Here is a 25294-nt window from a genome sequence, read left to right as displayed (position 1 = left end):
CCCTCTGTACGAGGTCATGCCCATCAACATACTGTTTGATAACATGCTGTTATCTCAACCATCATAAAAGAACCCCTCTTTTGGCCCTACTCTTTTTAGCAACTACCTTGTTTCTCTTCTTTTACTTACAGCAAAACTTCAGAAAGTTGCCTTATCTTCATTGTCTCCAATTTTTCTCCTCTGTTTTACTCTTGAAACCTTCTGTTAGGTTTTTGCTCCTACATGTCTGTGGACTGCTGTTATCAAGATCATCAGTGACTTCCACACTTCCACATTGCTAAATCCAATGTTTAATTCTCATTTGTCATCCTACTTGATCTCTCAGCATCACTGGACATCACTGATCACTTCTTCCTTGAAGTTCTTCACTTGGCATCTGTCTAGGATACCATAAGTGTTTAGTTTTCCTCCTAAGTCTAGCTGCTCCTTTTTAGTTGTTTTTTTCCTAATCGACTCTCTGATCTCTGAACATCAGCAGGTCCTGGTCTCAGTGCTTGGATCTGTGCTTCTCTTTTCTTTCTTTTTCTTTTCTTTTTTTCTTTTTCTTTTCTCTTCTTTTAACCTCCACCCCTTTCTTTTTCCTTTTTTGTTTTTTAAATTTTTTGTTTATCTATATACAAACTAGGCAAGCTCATCTAGTCTCAGGACTTTAAATATGCTCTGTTGCTGATGATTCCCAAATTTATGTCTCTGGCCAGACTTCTCTGAACTCAGATTGATATCCAGCTGCTAAATCTGCACCTTCCCCTGGATGCATAATAGATTTCTTAAGCTTAATATATCCAAAAATGGAGCTAGGTAACTAACTAAATGGGGTCATAGTACACCCCTTAAACTTATTCCTGTGGTAGTCTCTCCATTTTAGTTAATCTTATCTTTCTAATTGTTCAGGTCCCAAATCTTGAGTCATCCTTGATCACTCTGTTTCTCTCACACCTTATATCTAACATTGTCTGAAATATAACCACTTTCTGCTACCACCTAGGTCTAAGCCCTCCACCATCAGTCTCTTGGTTGGATTACCGCAGTAGCTTTCTAACTGGTTACCCTGCTTCTGCCCTTCTTCTAATGGGTCTGTTTTCATCGCAGCTGTGAGAGTAACCTTGTTAAAATTTAATTTAGGTCATATCACTCCTTTGCTCAAAAATTTCTTATCTTATTCTTGAGTAAAACCTGAAGTTCTTACAATGAGCTATAAAGCCCTACATGATCTTGCCCTCAGTTATGTCTCTTGACCCTAGTTCTTACTGCTCTTCTCTTTGTTCACTTCATTCACACTGGCTTCCTTGCTGTTTCTTAGGCACTAAGTATGCTCCTGCCTCAGGGCCTTTGACTCACATTTACTTCTTCTTTGCCCAGAATGCAGAGCTCTATATGTATTTTAAAGTACATTTATCCAGATCTGTGATTGAGATTAATTTTCAAATTTATATGTTCAGTTTATTTCCCCAGGTTGGAATTTAAAAATTAGTGAGTAGTAACTTATGTGTGTGTATGTGAAATACCTTGACAAGTTTCACTAGCATAATCATAAAAGGGCCTAATTTAGGAATATTGAGTATTTTATAAAGTTTTACGCTAGAAGGTCATGAATGTCTCAGTTAAGTAGGAATTTTTAAATGAAAAGGAGTCTGTGAAAGTGCTCACCTCTGAGATTCTATAAATGCTATGATCTAGCTTGGAAAGTATTACTGTTGCAGCGTCTTCTAGTTTGTGAAAGCAGGGTGAATTTCTCAAGGATTTCCTGAAAAAGATAACAAAGAATTGGAACCTAACATTGGAGTAACGGTGATCTCTAGACTTTGCTGTAAGAGGACTTGGCATTGTAGTCTTTGGGTCAAAGAAATAGCATCAGTGAAGGTTTCTCTCTCTCTGCCTGAATCATATACTTTACACAGATTTTTCATACTGAGGGGGAGGATGAGTGGGTAGGTAGCAATTGTTATAATATTTGCTATATATGTTTCTGCTTTTCAGATGATAGCTCTATGAAAGAAAAACCTGCTGAAAAAAGTAAAGAGAAGAAAGTGGTCAAGCCAGTACGAAAAGTCCAAAAGGTAGCACAGTTATCAAGTCCAGAATGCAAAACAGGTCGGTTTTCTCAATATCAGGCCCATCCTAAAGTTACATATTAGTGAAATGGCATCTACATGGAAATAAATGTTCTCATTATTCGACACATGCAAAAATTCAGTATATTTTATGTATCATTATTTTGTATATGTGTGTTTGATTGAGGTATAATTGACATAGAGTAAGTTAAACATATTTAGAATGTATAGTTTGATAAGTCTTCATGTATGTGTATACTCATCAAACCATATATTCACCATGATGCTGAATAATGCCCCCCTCCAATTTTTTTCTATCATTATTTTTAATAGAAATTAACCAGATTAAAGGTAATGATTTTTATGTAGTGAACTTTTATATACAAAGGGATGGCTTATGACTGTAGCTAAGTTCCTTCACTCATTCTCGTAAGAGAATAAATGTTGCACAAGAAAAGTCTGGCAGCCCATGCTAGTAGTGGTCAGGCTGGACTCTGAATAAATCAAGAAGGGGGAAAAAGAGAATTCCCTAGTTCCATAGTGATTAACATTTCAGGCTTGATCCAGATTGCCTGGGATTTATAACCTGGCTCTGTCATGTCTAGCTTTGTTCCTTTGGTAAATAAGTTAATTTTGGTATCCTTTGGTTTCCCCATATGTAAATGGGAAAGCAGTAGTTACTTCTCTCATAGGTTGTTGTGAGAACTAAAATAGTTAATACCAAAAGTACTCAATATAGTACCTGACACATGGTAAGCACTCAATTGTTAGGTGTAATTCCACTACTACTGATTATTGTTATTTCTAGCTATATTGAAAATGGCTATTTAGTATGTCATATTTAAGTCAATGAGTAATTTGGGTCAAGAGAAAGTGGAGAAAGTTGGGAACTTGTCACTTTCAGTTTGGAGACATTCAGACATTCATTCAAATATTTTTGAGCACTTGCTATATGTGTGGCACTGGGGTATTCTAAGCTTAGGCAGTACAGTGGTGAGGAGGATGCACATAGCCCCTGCCCTCTTGGAACTTATAATCCTGTCAGGAAAAGAGTAGATATGTAGTTACAGTAAAGAGTAATGAATGTAGGATAGGGAACTTACGAAGTCTTATGGGAACAGGGAATAGGAGTGACGGGGCACTGGTTTCTGACCAGGTGCTTGTTTTTCTGGTCATAGACTAATCAGAAGAGTGTCAAATAACTTACTTTGTGACGCCCATTGTTAACTGTAGATGTCATACAAGAATGACCCTGGCTGTATACAAATAAAAAAATAAAATTTTATAGGAACATGAATTATCTGAATGTAAACTACACTAATTCTTACATTAAAAAAATATAACAAAGTATTTTTCATGTGATATTAGTTGTCAGGGGCATAGTTTGAAGTGAAGCACTGGGACCACTATAACTTACAAATACTGATCTTGGATTGTATTTATCCAGTTTTGTGGTGGGCTAATTCCCATGTGTGTACTGTGGCAGTGACCAAGACAGAGAGTCATTAAACTGTATTAAAGCTGTATTAGGAGTTTATCTATAGTGAAAGTCCTCTTTTTCTACCAATGACTGCATGAGACTATTCCAGAAAGCCAGAATTCAGAAATAACCACCCAGCATATTTGGAAGCCAACATTTATAAATAGCTACCCAGTATATTCGTGGTTGCTTGCTCCTGATTCAGAAAATTAAGCTGAAATTGAAGAGAAGCCTGCTCTCTCATTTTGCTTAAGAACATAAAGTTTCTTTTTTTTTTTGCAAAATGAAACAAAAGTTTATTTTCTGCAATACTTTCTGTAAATTACAAAGGCGAAATGCTAAACTGCAGCATATAACTTTTCAATATTTAACCAGAGCACTTGTAATAAATATGCATCCTGAAACAAGATAAAAGGCTACACTTTGTCAGGCGTCCTACAGAATGTCTCAAGTTGTACACTCCGCAGCATTTCTGTGCGGGGGCGGGAGGGGGTGGTATTTTTTTAAAATTATAAATCAATAAAATAGTATCACAGAAAGCTTGGAAAATAGAAGACGACAGATTAAAAACCACTGCCCTTACTTAAACAAAGTACTAGTATTATTTTGTGTATTTCCTTACAGTAATTTAAAGATCAGTAGTAGGTGATTGTAGCTGTTGTATCCATAAAATTTTATCTTTTTCTCTTAGCATCTTACGACAAGAACATTTCTGTTATTTCTTATAGAAATTGTAATTTGAAGTGGCCACACAGTACTCCTTCTAGTAGAAACATAGTTCAACTATCTACCATTCAATGTTTAGGTTACTTCTGATATTATAAAAAATTATACAGTGAACATTTTCATTTATTTTTTTTTCTTTCTTTTGGATACATTTCTATTACTTGGATTATTTGATCAAGGAAAATGAGCACTTTGACATATAATACTATTTTTTCTTTTTTTTAGAGAAACTATATCCATTGATATTTCAACAAGCATGGTATAAGTATGATTTTTATAAGAGTGATTTTTATTGTAATTTTACCAGCTTTGGCTATGAATATAAAAGTATTTTCTTCTAATTTAATTAGGTTTAAAGTGCTACTTCATTATTTTCATTTCCATTACATTTCTTATATTGCTTTGCATTTAAACACTTTTACGTATTTATTTCAGTTTTTTAAAATGGTTTCTATTTTGTAAATGGTCTTTCACGGCATTTTTTGGTTTTTATGTTACCGTCTGTTTTGAAATAATGGTCTAATGTTAATTTTTTTACAATCTGAAGCTAATAAATGAAAATTTTTTCTCTTGGTAAACAGCTGTATTTATTGAAATATACTTTTATTTTTATGAAGTTTTATAATGAGGGCAATTTAAAGTGTTGATGATATTTGCTTTTTGAATGTCATTGTTTTATGCATTAAAAAATAGTATGTAGTTTTGTTATATATCTGTAAAATATGTGAAATTCCCTGTAATACCATCCCCTTCAAAGGTAATCACTGTTAACTATTTGTTATATGTTTCCTTAAATTTTTTTTCTATGCTTAGCTTAAGTCATTTGTTCATTCAGCAGACATACATTTTACTATGTGTCAGGTACTGTGCTAGTTTTGGTAAACCAAACACTTATTATAGTTAAGACATATTATTGTTCTGTGCCAAATTGTTCAGTGCCCTGGTTCTTGAGGTTTCAGAAATCATTAGTATTTGGTACTTAACTTTCAAAGCATTTTATACTTAGTATTTGAGGTGTGTGGGTAAGTCAAGATTTAAACAAACTGTTCATTAATTTTGGGGACTTAAGTTTAAAAATAAAATTAGATTGTAAACCTTTTGACTTTGGTGTAAGATAAGCAAAAGATTAATTACAAATATGTGTATGGTTGAGTAAGATGTACTTTTTTTTTTTTTTACATCTTTATTGGAGTATAATTGCTTTACAGTGCTGTGTTAGTTTCTGCTGTATAACAAAGTGAGTCAGCTATATGTATAGATATATCCCCATATCACCTCCCTCTTGAACCTCCCCTATCCCACCCCTCTAGGTGGTCACAAAGCACCGAGCTGATCTCCTTGTGCTATACATCTGCTTCCACTAGCTATCTGTTTTACATTTGGTAGTGTATATATGTCAGTGCTACTCTCTCACTTCGTCCCAGCTTCCCGCCCGGCCCCATGTCCTCAAGTCCATTCTCTACATCTGTGTCTTTATTTCCGTCCTGCCCCTAGGTTCATCAGAACCATTTTTTTTTTTAGATTCCATATTTATGTGTTAGCGTATGGTGTTTGTTTTTCTCTTTCTGACTTACTTCACTCTGTATAACAGACTTTAGGTCCATCTACCTCACTATAAATAATTCAGTTTCATTTCTTTTTATGGCTGAGTAATATTCCATTGTATATATGTGACATGTCTTCTTTATCCATTCATCTGTCGATGGACACTTAGGTTGCTTCCATGTCCTGGCTGTTGTAAATAGAGCTGCAATGAACATTGTGGTACATGACTCTTTTCGAATTATGGTTTTCTCAGGATATATGCCCAGTAGTGGGATTGCTGTGTCGTATGATAGTTCTATTTTTAGTTTTTTAAGGAACCTCCATACTGTTCTCCACAGTGGCTATATCAATTTACATTCCCACCAACAGTGCAAGAGGGTTCCCTTTTCTCCACACCCTCTCCAGCATTTATTGTTTGGAGATTTTTTAAGATGTACTTCTGAGAGCTAAAATTTAAGTTGGAAATTCAATCCAATATATATATATTTGGTTTTTTTTTTGTTTTTGTTTTTTTTTTTAGGTAGCAGTCATCTGATAAGTACATCTTCTTGGCGAGATGGACAAAAATTAGTGAAGAAAATTCTGGGACCTGCACCTAGAATAGAGCAAAAAGAGCGAAGAATAGCATCAAGTGACAGAAGTGGAAGAGAAAGAACTACTAAATCTGGTGAGTAATTAAATTAGTAAATTAAATTACTCAACCATTAAAATTGTTGAGCAAAGCAATTAAAAGTTGCTTGTGTAAGTACTTTGAGAGGTGAAAATACTCTTAAGAATGCTCTTAAGACTTTGCATTATAATTGTGAATGTAGCTCAAAAAAGAAGAAATTAGGCTTGTCTGTGGATAATTTCCATATATAGATGTTATGATGATCTTTATTAAGAATTCTGTTTGTGTTATATTAATTACATTTAGCTGTCATTATGAATAAATAGCAAAGCATCATGTAATCAAATCTTGTTAGACCTTTAGGGACCTTTAGAGAATCAAGTCCAATCTGTCTTATCTCCACAGACATAAACACAAGTAGACATTTACAAGGTTGGATTTTTTTGTTGTTGTTTGACAGATTAGGAAACAGGCCCTGAGAGAGAAGTGAGTTTTCTCAAGGGTATACAGTCAGTGGGTGACAAAATTTGATCTAGATCCACAGGTCTTTAGTTTGACCCTCAAGTCCATTGCTGTTTTCTTTTTGAAACATCTTGAGTGCCATTTGAAATAACCAGTTACTTTTTCACTAACGAACACTAATTTTGGGAAATGAAATATAAATACCTACAAACCCGCTTTCCTTTTCAATGGCAAAAATTTGCCTGAATTTGAGCTTCTGGAATGGATTCAGTAAGAGATGCAATTTGGTATATAGAAGTCAATATATATTTTGTGTTTGTTCCTCTTCACTTTCATCTAGCTTATAAATAAACTCACACCGTCCTTAGCCTAAAATTAAGCCACATCAACAAACATTTAGATGATAAAATGATTGTTTTTCTATATATTTAATTTTTTCTATTATTCATTGGAGAGTTGTGGCAGCCTATAACATTGTCAGTTTTTTAACAACTATTTGAGGGTTTGGCGAGGGAGAGAAATAGTAACATTAAATATGCATATGGGAGAGAAATAGTAATTATTCATATAGTTAAATATTCATATCAACAGCAAGATACGTCCTTATTTCAGAAATATTAAAAGATGCACTTTTTTTTTAAAAGGCTATTTTTTAAAAAAATTAATTATTTATTTATTTATTCTTGGCCGTGTTGGGTCTTCGTTTCTGTGTGAGGGCTTTCTCTAGTTGCGGCAAGCGGGGGCCACTCTTCATCGCAGTGAACGAGCCTCTCACTATTGCGGCCTCTCTTGTTGCGGAGCACAGCCTCCAGACGCGCAGGCTCAGTAGTTGTGGCTCACGGGCCTAGCTGCTCTGCAGCATGTGGGATATTCCCAGACCAGGGCTCGAACCCGTGTCCCCTGCATTGGCAGGCAGATTCTCAACCACTGCACCACCAGGGAAGCCCAAAAGATGCACTTTTTAAAAATGCTGAGGAAGTATAGTTTCTAAGAGTATTGAAATTCTTCTCTTACTGTTTTTCTTTCCTTCTAAGATATTCCTTAGGAGACTTTATAGGATATTTGAATTTGAGTTTAAGATACAGCGAAATTCCTAATTTTCTCCTTAGTGTGATAAATCTTAGGAATGAATATAGAATTTTAATACATCACTAACAGTTCATACTTTGTAGGCGGTCATATTGGAAGAGCAGAATCGGATCCCAGATTGGATGTTTCACATAGACATCTTCCACGAAACTCAGAACGTTCAAGAAGTAGAGCTCGGTCAGAAAATAATGTAAAGAAATTAGTTCCATCTCTTCCAGATAATAAACAGGAGGAAAATGCTGCCTTAAATAAGGACTTTTTACCTGTTGAAATTCGTGGAATTCTTGATGACCTACAGCTGGATTCAGCAGCTCAGGCTGCAAGGCAAGAGACAGGAGAGTTACAGAATCAGAAGCCATCAGCATCAATACAAGCTCCTAGGAGTCATAGCCCAATAAAAAGAAAACCTGACAAAATAACAGCTAATGAAGATCCCCCTGTTATTTCCAAAAAGCGTCACTATGATACAGATGAGGTACGACAGTACATTGTTAGACAGCAGGAGGAAAGGAAGAGGAAGCAAAATGAGGAGAAGAAGGCTCAAAAGGAGGCCACGGAACAGAAGAACAAACGATTACAGGAGCTCTACCGGAAACAGAAAGAAGCCTTTACTAAAGTGAAAAATGTGCCTCCTTCTGAGCCATCAGCAAATAGGCGACTGCAGGAAACTTACTCCAAATTGCTTCTAGAAAAGTCATTGCTTGAAGAGCCAACTCATCAACATATGCAGGAAACACAGGTAATAGTAGTGACAGAAATACAAAGGGAAGTAATTCACAGTTAGGAAAAACTTACTTGCTATACTATTTAAAAATTACTCACCATTCCTAATATTCAGACATATGCTCAGACAGTATTTATAATAATGATGGCCTTTCATGAAGTTTATTCTAGATAAATACGATTGAAAATAAGTGCTCAGTTAGTTTCCTAGAGTGATTGTTACTGATCTGTCTCATCACTGCTGTTATATCCTTGCCTAGTTTTTACTGTATTACTGAGCAAAGTTAGACTGTATTAATAGTGAAAAGCCTAGTTTTGTTATCTGTGTTGAAATTAGAGAATATCCTACTTTAGTGGGCTAATTTTATGACTATTGCTATTGTTTTTAAGGATAAGAATAACATTTGAGTCTGTACCATATACCACATACTGTTTTAAATGTTTTACAGGCTTAAGTTTCAGTAAATTCTCACAACCCTGAGAAGGGTAGGTACTACTAGTATTTCCACTTATTAGGTGAAAAAACTGAGGTTTAGAAAGAGTATTATTTCCTCCGAATTATGCAGTGTGTTAGGTGCCTTTGTTGGATTTCAGGTGTAATTTTGCTGTTAACTGTAATGGCTGCTTTTAAGACAAACTAAATTTGAATTGGTTTTATTTGAGAGAAAAAAGCTCCTGCATTTCGTGATCTTCGTAAAGTTGAAGCAACTTAATATTTATCTTATGTGCTCCTTGAATATATCTTTATGATGTGAGTCAGATAACTTTGATGTCCTTTTTTCTTAGACCAGACCAGGGTATCAGCCATCTGGAGAATCTGACAAAGAGAATAAAGTGCAGGAACGTCCCCCAAGTGCATCTTCCAGTAGTGACATGTCTCTGTCAGAACCTCCACAGCCTCTTGCAAGGTAAAAAGGGGGGAATGAAAGATGGTTAAGGTTCTTTCTTTCCACGATATTAGTATAGTGGTCTATGCTCAGTGAATTTTATTGATTGACCTTCTTGTGAAGAAGAGGTTTATTTAGAAATTGGTTAGTATCTTCTGATGGATACTTAAGCATGGTATACATCTATACTTACTGCATGCTCTATTCTATTGTTCAACTCTTGCCTGTTCTTTAATATCTGGTGTAAATATCAGTTCCTTCTGGGGATCACCTGCAGTTGGAAGCACTCTTGCCTTCTCTGACGTAAACACAGATAAATGTTTGTCGGATAAATGAATCACAGTGAAATTAATATTTTTAAGTATTTGTGTTGAATATTTTTTAAAAGGCATTTCTGTATCCATAACTATTCAAAATTTCTTCATATGACTCTTATATCAACATACCTTACCTCTCAAAAACTATATTTGGATATGCATATGAACACACAGACGAGGACTAAAAAGGGATTTGATTTGAATTCAGATTGGTGAATGAGGGCTATTTTACCTTAAATTAAGAAAAAAAATTTTTTTTTGCTGTAAAGTGTGCAGTAAAGTAAAAAGAAAAAAATAACAAAAAACTATTTGTCCATGAAAGTTAAGATGATTTTCAGATTACATGGTTATAAGTTATACTTTGAAATAACCGTTTCGGGAATAAAAATCAAGTCACTTAACCAGTTTTGGGTTAATACATTTGATCCTCTCGCCCCCTTGCTGACCCCCTCACCTCGCAAGAGAATAATAATATTGATAAAAATAGCTAACATTTATAGTTTGTTACGTTTCAGGCTCTGATCTGAGTACTTTGCCTATATCATTTTATGTAATCCTTGTAATTCTTTGAGTTCTCTCAGTTAGTTTATGCTTAAAAGCACAGCATTTCTTTTCCTTGCCCTTCATGTTCCATCATTCTGCATTAGCTACCTGGAAGACTCCAAATTACCTATCTGACCTTGAAGACCTTGAAGATCTAGCTCAAAAGTCAATTTCCTTGGCTATCAGAGTTCATTGTTCCCTATCTATACCCTATTGAACTTTATATATCTTTATATTAGTACTTAACGACATCGTGTTTAGCTGTTTATTCGTCTCTCATCCCTGCTAGATCTGAAACTGAAGAGTAAGGATTAGGTCATAACTGGATTAAATCTTTCCATTTTTGTGTACTGCTATTCCTCTACCATCAACATAGAGCCTGCCACAAAATTGTCATTCTAAATACTTGAATTTAAAGATCTTGGGTTTTTACTCAGCAGTACCTTTTTATTTATAACTTCTTTTGTATTTCTGTTACTACCAGCTTAATTTGGGCACTAATAACCTCACACCTTGCATTTGTAATAGTCTATATTTTGTGATATAGAATCTATTCACTAGTCTTCCTTTATTCTACTTTCATAGCAGTCATTCAATATACAAGACTGCTACCACATAACCTTCAACCAAACCTTGTATTACATGCCTTTCATTTCCCTTATCACCCTGGTTACCCTCCTCCAGATGATTTTTTTTTAACTTAATTGGTAGGACTTCATATTTATTCATACTAGTTTGGTCTAAGGTTGCAGCCTGTCTGAATAACTTTGAATCATAATTCGATAATTTGTTGGGTTAGCCATGCCTCCTAACTTTCTGTCATCTACAGATTTGATAAGCATGTCTTCATGTCATCAATCCAAAAATAATGGACAAGACCAAGGACAAAACCTCATGTTATTTTTTCTAAGGATCTTCTAATAGTTAACACCAGTCTTTAACCTTTGTATAGTATTCCTTAATATACTATACAAGGGAGGTTGTCTATAATCTGGAAATATAAGTGAATTATATAATGTCATCTAGGACATCTTTATTCTGTTTTTAGCCTTTAAGGATGCCCTATCAATTTTTCTTATAACTAGATTGTAATAATCTCATTTCTTTAGTATGTACAATGTTAAACATAACTGTTTGGTGTTTATTAAATATGTGTTGGTTAGAGTAATATCATGCCTACAGTCTTAAGCATTTCTCTTTTATGTAACATTATTTTTAAACAGAAAGGTAGAGCCAATATTGTAAAAAATTTTGTCCACAGAGTTTTAAGGGTTATAATGCCTTCTCCTCAATAGTTTAAAAAATGTGTCTTAGTTGAAGAAAGCTGTTTACAAAACAGTATGTATGATAAGATTTCATTTTCGTGAAAATAACATGAAACACAACATACATGTAGAAAAATGTTTAGAAAGATATAATTCTTTTTTTTAAAGTTTATTTATTTATTTATTTATGGCTGCATTGAGTCTTCGTTGCTGTGTGCAGGCTTTTCTCTAGTTGCGTCGAGCAGGGGCTGCTCTTTGTTGCAGTGCACGGGCTTCTCATTGCGGTGGCTTCTCGTTGCAGAGCACAGGCTCTAGGCGTGCGGGCTTCAGTAGTTGTGGCACGCAGGCTCAGTAGTTGTGGCACACGGGCTTAGTTGCTCTGCGGCATGTGGAATCGTCCTGGACCAGGGCTGAAACCCATGTCCCCTGCATTGGCAGGCGGATTCTTAACCACTGCGCCACCAGGGAAGTCCTAGAAAGATATAATGAAATAGTGATAGTGCCTCTTTCTCATTGGTTAGCTATGAGTGATATTTATCTTTTTTATCCTTTGTCTGTCTGTCTTTTTTTTTTTTTTTTTTGCAGTGGCTATGCATTACTCTTATAATCAGAAAAAACAAAACTTAAAAGACAGTTTAAGTTTAAGTTTATGTGTTAACTAACATATTGTAACTTTCATTTCCAGAAGGGATTTGATGGATCCTACATGGATGCAGCCTGACAGACTGAGTCCACGAGTCCACCATTCTCAACCACAGCCTCTTGTTGGAACAGCTGGAAATTTACTTTCCCATCTCTTGAGTCTAGAGCATGTAGGAATTTTGCATAAGGATTTTGAATCCATTTTACCAACTAGGAAGAATCATAATATGGCTTCAGGGCCATTAACTTTTACACCTCAACCATACCTGACCTCACCAGCTGCTCATCCAGATGCCTTGTTAAAACCTACTGCTAGCCAATATAAGAGTAAACTGGATCGTATTGAAGCCTTGAAAGCAACAGCTGCTTCTTTGTCCAGCAGGATTGAAAGTGAAGCTAAGAAATTAGCTGGGGCTAACATTAACTATGGGTCAGTATGGAACACTGAGTATGATGTGCAGCGAACACCCCAAGAAGATGGACATTGGACCAAGGCTATAAGTCCACCTGTGAAAGAGGATGCAGAAGATGTTTTCTCTGCTCGAATTCAAAAGATGCTGGGAACCTGTGTATCTCATGCAACTTTTGATGATGATCTTCCTGGTGTAGGCAACCTTAGTGAATTTAAAAAACTTCCTGAGATGATAAGACCTCACAGTGCCATATCAAGCTTCAGAATGAGATCCCCTGGTCCCAGACCAGAAGGGCTGCTGGCACAGTTGTGTAAGAGGCAGACTGACTCTTCTAGCTCTGATATGCAAGCTTGTTCTCAAGACAAAGCCAAAATGTCTCTTGGTTCCAGCACAGATTCAGTGAGTGAAGGGCCTCTTCTTAGTGAGGGTAGTCTCTCTGAAGAAGAGGGAGGTCAAGATGGACGGTCCCCTTTGAAGTTATCAGAAATCTTAAAAGAAAAGGAATTTTGTGCTGGAGAAAGAAATGCTTATGAACCCATCAAAGAGTTTCAGAAGGAAGCTGAAAAATTTTTGCCACTCTTTGGGCCCATAGGTGGTACACAAAGCAAAGGACCATGGGAAGAACTGGCAAAGGGAAGTCCACATAGTGTCATTAATATTTTTACAAAATCATATAAATTATATGGAAAAGGTGAGAAAAATAAGTAACCCTTGTAATATTTGTATGTTATCTTAAGATAAATTATTTCATAATTCTGTACAAGATAATACTTAACTATAAATTTTCATCATTCATTACAAGGATAGTAGAGATTTATTATTGTCCAAATTAATCTGAGTTATCTGCAAGCTTCAACCAGAGTATTCTCATTTAATCTTTAAAATTTTAGTTTTTAGCTGTTATTGTCATAAAACAGTGGTTGGTGGTTATAGAAATTTTGGTCTAATTTAGAGAAATTCATAGGTGATGTTCAGGATTGGTATGTATCAAGTGTATACTAGGTTTACTGTGACCAGAGTTATATATTTAGATAGAAAATAAGTATATTTCTTAAAACAGTGATTTGTGTGTGAATCACTGGGAATATAGTGGTCAAGAATTGAGAGGGGCAACTGCAGTAACATTTCTAATGTGGAAACAGATCTATTACTGTTTGTCGAAACTAATTTTAAAAACAGACTTTGAGAGTAGTGTAGCTATATATTTGGGTCCTGAAACAATAACTTTTAAAGTTCTGTTTTTATCCCTGAAATCCTGCAACACAACTTTTCCTTTTCTGTGGTGGCCTCAATTCCTTCAAGTCCCTTTCTCTGTTCTTCTACTGTAGGTGGATTCTACACATCTTATGCTAGTATAACCTTAGAATTCCCAGGTTGGAGAGAGAGGCTGAGCCCTAAGTCAGCCATGGATACTGTGGTTTTTCATTTCCATTCTACATAGTGAGCAACTTATCTGACAAATGAATTGATTTTATCTGTTCAGCTTATGCTTAATTGGGTATCCCATTGCATTTTCCTAGAATTTATATTTAGCCACTTCAGTATGATCTTGTGCAGACCTGTATGTGCTATTGATCTCTTTTGTTTAACACTTATTTCTATAGGTGATAATTTTAAAGTTCTTTGGATACTAAAGTTCTTTTGGTTAAAGCAAAGTGCTTTTAAATCAACACCCTCAATTTTTTTTCACAAGAAAGTTGGATTTGTTCTTAAATCCTTCTGTTAGATTTTCATTAAGATATTATACTGAAATGTTTAGAGTTGAAATGATATATTATCTGGGATTTGTTTCAAAGTAATATTTGGGGAGAGTTACAGACGGAGGGAATAGGAAGTTTAATTGAAACTAGATTGGTCATGTGTTGATAATTGTTAAAGGTGGGTGATGGATGCACTGGTTTCATTGTATGATTCTCTCTACTGTCATGTATGTTTGAAAATTTCCCTAATAAAAAGTTAAAAATGTACTGTTAGGTATAAAGATTAACTTGAAAAGAAGCCCTAATAAAAGCAAACTATAATGTCCCTAAATCCGTGTTGTTAATCTCCAGGTTATGGAATGCGTTGCTTATAGTTTTAAATTTTTGTTTTAAAACACATTTCAATTATTACTTTTGACAGGATTTGAAGACAGGTTGGAAAGAGGAACATCAGTATCACGGCCTTTGAATGCCATCACAACCCCTCTAAGCAGCATTTCATATGAAGATGATTTTGTCTCCTCTGCAGGGAGTGGGACTTTGACAGAAAAAAAGTCAGCTCTTGAACCCAAGTAAGAAGAATATGTTGACAGTATGGAGCAAAATCTGAAGAGTGAGAAAAATGTACAAATGAGAACTATGGTCTGAATATTAGTCAAATTTTCCTTGTTTAAAGATAGGATAGTGATTATTAAGAGCTTGGGCTCTGGATCCAGACTGTGTGGGTTTAAATACTGGCTCTCCTAATTATTAGTTGTTTGTCTTTGGGCATATTGCTTAATTTCCCTGTGCCTCAGTTTTCTTCTCTGTTAAAGTATTACGAATATTCAGTGAAATACAAAGTATGTAGAACAGGGCCTGGCACATAATAAGCAAAATACAGGTTGTTATATCAATCTGTGAATCCCCAGTAGAGGTTAGTATTGGGAAAACTATCCCATGGTATATTAATGTGAGATGATTAAGAAATGGTTTTCTGTGATAGAATTGAAGATGACTAGATAGACCCTTGACTTCATGATCCTCAGTAATCAGTAAATCTTTTTATAATTGGGATAACATCTAAAATTTTGCAAATCTTTGAAAAATAGCAATATTATAACATTAATACTTATTGAGCACTTAATGTACAAGGCCCTGAGAGGACTGAGTGGGCTTTACCCGTATTAACTCATTCTTACAATAGCCTGATATAAGTATTTTTGTTATTATTCCTAGTTGAGAGAGGAAACTGAAGCACTAAGGTTGTTACTTGTACAGCGTCATATAGTAAGTGAATCAGATTTTGCCAGAGAGAATTTCCTCCCTAAATTTTGTTACCATATAAAATAATCTGTAATTACTCACATGCAGTGTAACTTTCTTCACAAATTACAAATTGTAATGCACATAAAATTATTGGATGATCTTTTAAAAATTAGTTATATCTAGCTGGATTAATGAAAATAAGTATTATTAAGATTATAGCAAAATTTTAAATTTTGAACTTTAAAGAAAAGACTAATTTTTAAATCAAGACTTGCAAGGATTTAATTGTGTTGACATTTAATATCACCAGTCAGTATGATTTATTGCATTTTATTTCTCAGTTGAAGTAGAGCATATTAAATTATTGTTCCCTATAAGATTATCAGAAGGAAAATAATAAATTATAAATTTGAATAGAAATTGAAGCCACATTTTTCAGTATCCAACATTATATTCTTTTCTCTTATGTGTCTGAATTACCCGTTTTTATTGGTTTCACTTCAGTAAAAAGCTGCCTGAGACTTTTCTCAGTAGTAAATTGAGTCATAGGCAATGATCCAGGTTTCTGGTAGTAAGAAACCAAGAAAAGTTTGATTATAGTTATATTCTCCTTGTGACTAAATAGAATTTAAAATATCTATAGTTTGAGCTGTGATTTGAGACTTTTTATTTCTTGCTTTAACCACTGTTACTTATTCTTTGACAGTATTGGTAGTAACAGTTTAGGCATTCAGGAGGATCATTCTAGCAGGAAGTCTGCCTATGATCTTTCCTCTGTGGATGTTACCTCCCAGCACTCATCAGGGGCCCAGTCTGCTGCGTCGTCTCGTTCATCTTCTTCTTCTAAAGGAAAGAAAGGAAAAAAGGAAAAGATAGAATGTAAGTGGAATTCTACATGGTAATTTTTTTCTCTTACCAGTGACTTTGTGATAGTGATCTAAAGTTATGATTTCATTTCGTAAGTTAGATGAATTTCTTTATGATAATGTAATTGGCTTTCATATTTATTTATCATTACAACAATACCTTTTGATATATGACATTATAAATCTTACGCTTAGTACAAAAGGAATACATTAACAATGATAAAAAGTTAAGGATTGTAGATAAATAATCATGCAAGAAACATAAATCTCTATTGAGTCTTCTGCTCAGAGGTAACTAGTATTAATGTTTTTGGTGCCTATTTTTCCAGTATATACATAAAATCAGGCACACTCCCACATACATTTTTATTTAAAAAACAGAAATGAAATCATATTGTCTTGCAACTGCTTTTTAAAAAACTTTATATCATGTACATTTCTGAGTGTTATTAAATAAATATAATACTCAAGTTTCCTTATCTATAAAATGAAGATGATAATAGATGCTATGGTAATTTCGAAGCTTACGTGTATGTGTACATCTCATTTGCTCTGTAGGCCTAGAGGTGAGAAGATAACAGTAATTAGGCAAAGGCCTCTTAAGCTCACTGGATGGTCCCTAGGGAATGATTTTGCCTCCAAAATTATTTTTTCTGATAGTAAAAAATTGCTCATTGAGTTAAAAAAAAGGGGGGGGGGAAATCTGTAAATATAGAAAATATTTAAAAATTAAAAATCACCTGTATTCCCTCTACCTAGAGATAACCAATGTTAACATTTTTTTAGATTTTATTTTAGTTTATTGTGGTAAAGTATACATAATGTAAACTTCATCATTTCAACCATTTTCAAGTGTACAATACAGTGCTGTTAAGCACATTCACAGTGTTGTACAACCATCGTCATTACCTAATTCCAGAACTTTTTCATCATCCCATGCTGAAACTCTGAACCCATTAAACAGTAATTTCCCTTTCCTTCCTTCCCTGAGCCCCCGTTAACCACTGTTCTGCTTTCTGTCTCTATGAACTTGACTACTCTAGGTACTTCATATAAGTGGCATCATGTAATATTCGTCTTTGTGTGTCTGGCTTATTTCATTTTGCATAACGTCTTCACATTTCATCCATGTTGTAGCATGTGTCAGAATGTCCTTCCTTTTTAAGGCTGAATAATATTCCATTATATGTATATACCACGTTTTGTGTATTCTTTCATCAGTTGATGGATATCTTGGTTGTTTCAACCTTTCGGCTATTGGGAATAATGTGGACATGAACACTGGTGTGCAAATACTATTTGAATCCCTACTTTCAGTTCTTTTGTGTATATACCCAGTTGTAGACTTGCTGGATCAAAAGGCATTTGTATATTTATTTTTTTGAGGAACTGCCATACAGTTTTCCATAGCAGCTACAACCTTTTACATTCTCACCAGTAGTGCACAAGGGTTCCAGTTGCTCCACATATATACTAAAATAACCCTTGTTGTTTTCTGGGTTTTTGTTTTTTTTGAAGAACAGACATTCTAATGGATGTGAAATGTTAACATTTTTAGTAAGAATCCTTCCAGACAATCAGTAGGCATATGTAAATAGAAAACGTTACATGTACAAGATCACATTTTATGTGATATTTTTTTCTGTTAATGGGTTACAGATACCTTTCTATGTTAATAAATATGGATAACCCTTTGTAGTGACTACCTAGTGGTCTGTTATTTGGATAAATTGTAATTTATTTAGCCAATTCCCCATTGCTAGACATTTAGTTTCTTTTTTTTTTTTTTCCTATTATAAACACTGCTGCATTGAATATCCTTACAAATGCATCTTTATGCATTTGATCTGGTTCTTTCCTTTAAGAGAAAATCCTAGAAGGGAGATAATGGGACACTGAGTATGCCATGCTTAAAATTTGGATACATTTTGCCAAATAGTCCTTCAGAAAGCTAGTGCCACTTTATACTTCCAATGTGAGAGTGCTAGGAATAGATTCTTTTAAAATCATTAACCTAGTATAATTCTCTTGCAGATTGGAAGTGTTCTGAAAGTCTTTGGCAGGAACATTAGACATCATTTTATCAACACTTCCCAAAGCCTGTCTTTTCTTGTGAAATACTGATTCAATGCAATAGGCTGTTTCATAAGTATTCTGAGGATAAAAGAGCTCCATGGTTCCATAAACTTGGGAGAAGCTTTTAGAGTGAAACAGGCTTCCTTCTTGCAGGATTCATCAACACTTTTTTTTTTCTTTTAATTTTTTCAGCTGTATTAAGAGATAATTGACAAATAAAATTGTAAGGTAATTAAAGTGTACATCGTGATGATTTGATATACATATATATTGTGAAAGAATTCCTTCCATCTAGTCCGTTAACTAACACATCCGTCACTATATATATATATTGGTGAGAACATTTAAGTTCTACTCTCTTGGCAAATTTCAGTTATACGATACGGTGTTATCAACTACAGTCACCATGTTATACATTAGATCCTTGGACCTTATTTATCTTATAGCTGAAAGTTGGTAACCTTTTACCAATATCTCCCTATTTCCTCTACCCCTGACAACTACTTTTCTACTCTGTCCTTTTACGAGTTTGGATTTTTTAGATTCCACATATAAGTGATATTATACAGTATTTGTCTTCCTCTGTCTGACTTATTTCACTTAGCACAGTGCCCTCAAGGTCCATCCATGTTGTCACGAATGGCAGGATGTCCTTCTTTCTCATGGTCAAATAATATTCCATTGTGTATATACCACCTCTTTATCCCTTCATCCATTGATGGATGGTTGTTTCCATATTTTGGCTGTTGTGAATAATGCTGCAATGAACATCAGAGTGCATATATATTTTCAAATTAGTGTTTTCATCTTCTTTGGATAAAATCCCAGAAGTGGAATTGCTGGATCATATGGTAGGTCTACTTTAGTTTTTTGAGGAACCTCCATACTGTTTCCCTTTAGAAAACTGTCTATTCAGTTCCTTTGCCCATGTTTTAACTGGATTGTTTTCTGTTGAGTTGTGTGAATTCTTTATGTATTTTGGATATTAAGCCCTTATCAGGTATATGATTTGTAAGTATTTTACCATAGGTTGTCTTTTTATTTTGTTGATGAAGACAAAATTTGGAAGTTTTTTAGTTTGATGTAGTCTCACATATTTATTTTTGCTTTTGGTGCTTGTGCTTTTGGTGTTCATCAACACTTTTAATGTGCTAATATGGATTATTTATTTTAGGATGAGGATGAGGCTATAGTATGAAGTATTTTTCAAATTTATTTGACCACAGAATCAGTTCTTCAGTCAGCATGTTACATTAGAATTCAGCAGAATACATTTTGGGAAATGCCGATCTCGCTCAGTTCTTTTATTTTGCAGTTGTTATTCTTTGTTATGTTAGTGTCTCACCTAAGGTTACTAACTAGTTACTGGCGAAGCCTAGATTCTGGCTTCTAACTCCTAAATCAAGTGTACCTTCTACTGCAATATATTGTACAAGTTAAGATATCATGATATATTAAATATATGAGTATAAACAATATGATTCAGTATAGGTTTTAAAAATTATAATCTAAAACTTGGTTAGATGAAATACAGGTACTGTTTTTGGCTTTCAGTTTCCCTGATCCCGCTCACAATGCCTTAAAAAAAACCCATATATTTTACTTTCCACAGCATCAACTTAAACTTAGTACTTTATCCCAAAGTTCTAAGATGTGTAAATTTTGTTGTATATGCTCCATCTGGTGGTGAAAAAGATTGTCTGCATGCTCACTCAGCTCCTTCCCAATGTAGTTGAAAATAGTTGGTAGATTAAAGTGGTAACCATAAGAAAAAATTATTTATCTTAATTTAACTTTAAAACATATAAATATACTTTCCTTTGGCAGTCTTTTAAACTGCGGGCAAACGTTTTCTTTGCATATAGGTCCCTTGTTTGGAGTTTAGATCTTTCTTGCTTAGACCATTGTATTGTCTACAATTTCTAGTTTTTTGAAATCAAGAACAATTTTTCAATTGTGTATTTTCAAAAAAATATATTAAATGAATGAAGTGTTTTTATTATAAGAGTGCGTCTTTATTATGGAAAAATTAGAGCTAAACAGTATTAACAGCTTGCTTCTAGCCTAGGGATCATGAATAGATTTTAGATTATAGAATCCTTTCTCATTGATTAATAATCGTCTAGATTATTTGTGTGTTTTTCTCCCCATTATGATAATGCAGTCAGCATATTTAATTCATTGTATATATCTTTACATAGCTTCCTAGGATGAATTACTATGAGTCAGGTGGAATTTCTGAGTCAAGGGCTTGGCTGGAAAATGATTTTTATATATTTTTTGAGTTGTCCTCAAGAAAGGATATATGAGTTTGCACTCCCATGAAAATGGTGTATGAGTATTATTTCCTGTGTGTACTGAATGACACTCAAGGTTTCATTACTTTAAAAATATTTGCTAATCTAATAATGAAAAATGGCATCTCATTGAAGTGATTTGCATTTCTTTGATAGTTGGGTTTGATATTTCTCATATGGTAAGACTGTTCTCATTTTTCCTTTTTTAAACCAAATTTTAATGAAAAATTGTTACCTTATTACTATCACTACAGCATAATATGGCATAATTTTAAAATTTACCTATTTTTTATTGGTAAAAATAGCTAACATAAAATTTGCCATTTTAACCATTTTTAAGCGTACCATTCAGTGGCGTTAAATTTATTCACACTGTTTGCAACGAAGTTTCACTACCATAGATCTCCAGAACGTCTTCATCCTCCTGTACTGAAACTCTGTACCTATTAAACAGGGACTCCCTATTCCTCCCTCTCCAGCCCCTGGCAGCCACCGTTCTACTTTCTGTCTCTATGAATTTGACTAGGAAATTTAACCATTGTTAAATGTCCAGTTCAGTGGCATTAAGTACATTCACACTTTTGTGCAACTATCACCATTTTATCCATCTCCACAACTGTTTCGTTATCCCAGACTGCAACTCTATACCCACTAAATAATAACCCTCATTTTCTCCTCCCTTTAGCCCCTGGTAACAGCTGTTCTACTTTGTGCGTCTCTATGAATTTGCCTACTCTAGGACCTCATATAGGTGTATAATCATACAATATTTGTTCTTTTGTGACTGGATGGCTTATTTTACTTAGCATGATGTTGTCAAAGTTCATCCATGTTGTAGCATGTGTCAAAATGTCCTTCCTTTTGAAGGCTGACTAATGTTTCATTGTATGCATATACCATGTTTTGTTATTGCAGTCATTGCTGAAGGACACTTGAGTTACTTCTGTCTTTTGGCTATTGTGATTAATGCTGCTGTGAACATGGGTGTGCAGCATAATTGTTTTTTTCTTTACTTTTCCATTTTCTTTTGATCTTTAACCATATATCTACATTAAAAAAATGTTTTTAACTGTCATTAAAATGTGCACATGATTCTTTTTTCTGCTTTTTTTTTTTAACCTAGCAAATATTTTTCTGTGCTGCTATTGAAACATATCACCAAGGTGAACAATGCCCTAGACTTAGAGTCATGAGGCCTGGGTTTATGTCCCATTTCTGCTATCGACTGTGTATCCTTAAGTTATTTAGCCTCATAGATCTCTAGTTACCTCATCAGCAAATTAATTATATGGTACCCACTTCATAAGGTGTTTAAGAGCAATAAGGTAATATATATGCAGTGCATTTTAAATTACAGAGTGCTATTTAAATATTCAAGTTACTATTATCTATGTAACATAGACAATTCTATTGTCGGAAATGTAGGTTGAAATTTTTTTTTAATTAACTTATTTTTGGCTGTGTTGGGTCTTCATTGCTGCGCACGGGCTTTCTCTAGTTGTAGTGAGCGGGGGCTACTCTTCGTTGCAGTGCTCGGACTTCTCATTGCGGTGGCTTGTCTTTGTTGCGGAGCATGGGCTCTAGGCACGTGGGCTCAGTAGTTGTGGCTCGCGGGCTCTAGAGCACAGGCTCAGTAGTTGTGGCGCATGGGCTTAGTTGCTCCATGGCATGTGGGATCTTCCCAGACCAGGGCTTGAACCCATGACCCCTGCATTGGCAGGCGGATTCTTAACCACTGCGCCACCAGGGAAGTCCCGAAATTTTTTTAATTATAAAGTTATGCATTGAATGTCATGCACAATTTGTGTTTTGTTTGTTTCAATAATCTCCTTAAGATACCCCTGTAAGTAAGATTATTCTTAGTCAGAGAATATGAACAGTTTTATGAATCTGGCTACTTAGTTCTTGCCATAGTTTTTTGAAAGGATTATATAGTTCAGTTGGCAGTTGATACCATTTTTCTCTTACCTCTGGGTTTTATCCTTAAAAAATTTCCTTTTGGTTACTTTTTTATAGGGATAGAGTAGTACTTATTCTTGTTTAATATGTTTGTCTTTTTTTTTTAAACATTTGATCTAAGAACAATTTATTTTTTAATAGCCAGTGGGAGATATTAATGGAAGAAATTTCACTTTCCTTAAATGGAAGCGAAGAATGAAGAACTGCTTTATCTTAGATATGAAAAGCAAATTTTTTTTTTTTTTTTAAAAGAGGGAGAGGGAAGAGGGAGAGGAAAGAGGGAGAGGGAAGCAAATTTTTTTAAAGTCCGTTTTAAGATATTCTGGTTTGTACTTTTTGTTATTTTATTGAAATCTAGGTATCAGTTCTCTCTTAGTAGCTTCTAATATTGGGAATCAGTTTTATAAGAAATTTACTTTACAGGGCTAGATTCACTCACTGGAAATATTCAGAGCTCACTTCTTGATGAAGAAAAAGTACACTCTAGTTCAGAACGTGGCTCTCATCAAGGAAAGAAATCTGGGACCAGTAGCAAACTTTCTGTTAAAGATTGTGAGCAGACTCTTGACACTGATAGCACTTTGGAGGATCTTTCTGGGCATTCTTTGAGGTAAAGTAATGCATATTTTATACTGTAATTCATATTTAATTAAAGTTACAATATCATTGATGTTCAGAGAATTCACTTAATAAATTTATGTTTTTTTGTGGTTTTGTTCATAGCTCTAGTCATTATCTGTATTTTAGAATATAGTCATCTCTCACCTAAACAATTACAACCACTCACACAGGAATTCTCTGCCTCTAGCACAACCTACCTTTCTATTCTAAATGCCATTGCCACAGTTTTCTTGTCTCAATCCTTTGACCAAGCAACTACTCTCCTTAGGGTACTCTGGGAGCTCACAGTTACCCCACAGATCAACATTAAGAGCTTAACTTTATTTGAAGTGTTATCACTAGGCTACCAAAGACTATCTTATTTCCTTTGTTTATACAGTTTTCTTATCAACTGTATTCTTCCACTCTTTAAACACAACCGCTTAGTGTTCTTTTGGTATCATTGTTTATTTGTACCTCTGAACTTTTCTCTTCTGCTCAACTTATTAGATGACTCAAGCAGATTTTGAAATCTCACTCTTCCATTAATTATGGAACTTGTACACTCTGTTTTTTTCCTTCTTTTTAATATCATAATATATTATGCACTTAGCCTATTGCTTACACATAACTGTTGCTTTATGTACAGTTCCTACTCTGTCTCCATGACTTTTTATCTGCTGCACTGGTTTTGTCCTTCTGGAAACTTAAGCTCTGAGAAGACATGAATATTTCTTTTTTATTTTAAAACTATGTGCTTTTTCTAGTACAGTGTCACATACAGATAATCATTTTTTTTTTTTTTTTTTTTTTTTGGCTGTGTTGGGTCTTCGTTTCCGCGCGAGGGCCCTCTCCAGCCGCAGCAAGCGGGGGCCACTCCCCATCGCGGTGCGCGGGCCTCTCACCATCGCGGCCTCTCCTGTTGCGGAGCACAGGCTCCAGACGCGCAGGCTCAGCAGTTGTGGCTCACGGGCCCAGTCGCTCCGCGGCATGTGGGATCCTCCCAGACCAGGGCCCGAACCCGCGTCCCCTGCACTGGCAGGCAGACTCCCAACCACTGCGCCACCAGGGAAGCCCCGATAATCATTTTTAATGCTTTCATGTTGCAGATAATGCTGTATCATTAATACCATCATTGTTACGTTTAAAGTTGAATTTTAATTTCTTTGTCAATGATTTTGGAATTCAGAAAACTTTACCTTTCCTTAAGAGATACTCTGATGATTTAATTGGCAAAATCTACAAAGTTAAACATTTCTGAAACAGAATCCATAGCCAAATAAGTTGATAAATGCCCCATACTGTAGTCTAGACCCCCACTTTTCCACCTGTGGAGATTCACAGTGGATAAAACAATTTGAGGTTTTGATACAAAGGAGTCCAGATTTTTAAAAAATTATTTAACCTATTTTTTTCTTAACTTACATGGCTGTAGACACTGTCTGTCTCCACACTCTTTCCCTTTGTTTCCTTTTGATTTTTTGGAAAACTTAACTAACATCATTGGAAATGCTAATCTGGGGAAGTCTCTGCAGAACAAATATAAATTCGTCTTGTAAAACCGTAAGGTGAGATTCAGACAGAGCAGTTTGTTTTGATGTTGTGTTGGAATTCTTTCATGGAGATCTATTAGGAGACAGAAGTAATGATAATTCTTTTTATGTTCCATAAATGAAATTGTCAGACTGTTAAAAATGTATTTCTCTAAACCGTCAGTAGAAAATTAAAGGTCACTGGAAACAAGTGAGTGCCTCTCAAGACTACTTTTATTCAAATATTTAAATGCTGGTATAAG

General features: G+C 34.7%; 1 protein-coding gene across 3 annotated transcripts in view; it reads left to right on the top strand.

Annotated features, from left to right (window-relative positions):
* CEP350 (centrosomal protein 350) overlaps nt 1-25294 on the top strand; it is a 136127-nt gene that overhangs the window by 28253 nt on the left and 82580 nt on the right. For all 3 annotated transcript variants that reach the window (XM_082465045.1, XM_082465044.1, XM_082465043.1), the window contains exons 8-15: nt 1978-2091; nt 6323-6469; nt 8047-8702; nt 9473-9594; nt 12384-13444; nt 14875-15025; nt 16408-16580; nt 23323-23509. In XM_082465045.1, coding sequence (XP_082321171.1) covers nt 1978-2091; nt 6323-6469; nt 8047-8702; nt 9473-9594; nt 12384-13444; nt 14875-15025; nt 16408-16580; nt 23323-23509 — 2611 coding nt within the window. The remainder of the gene's footprint in view (nt 1-1977; nt 2092-6322; nt 6470-8046; nt 8703-9472; nt 9595-12383; nt 13445-14874; nt 15026-16407; nt 16581-23322; nt 23510-25294) is intronic.

Source organism: Balaenoptera physalus (genome assembly GCF_965194825.1).
Source record: "Balaenoptera physalus genome assembly, chromosome: 1".
NCBI classification, from domain to species: domain Eukaryota; kingdom Metazoa; phylum Chordata; class Mammalia; order Artiodactyla; family Balaenopteridae; genus Balaenoptera; species Balaenoptera physalus.
Note: the sequence above shows the minus strand (reverse complement) of the source record. Positions and strands in the feature narration are given on the sequence as shown.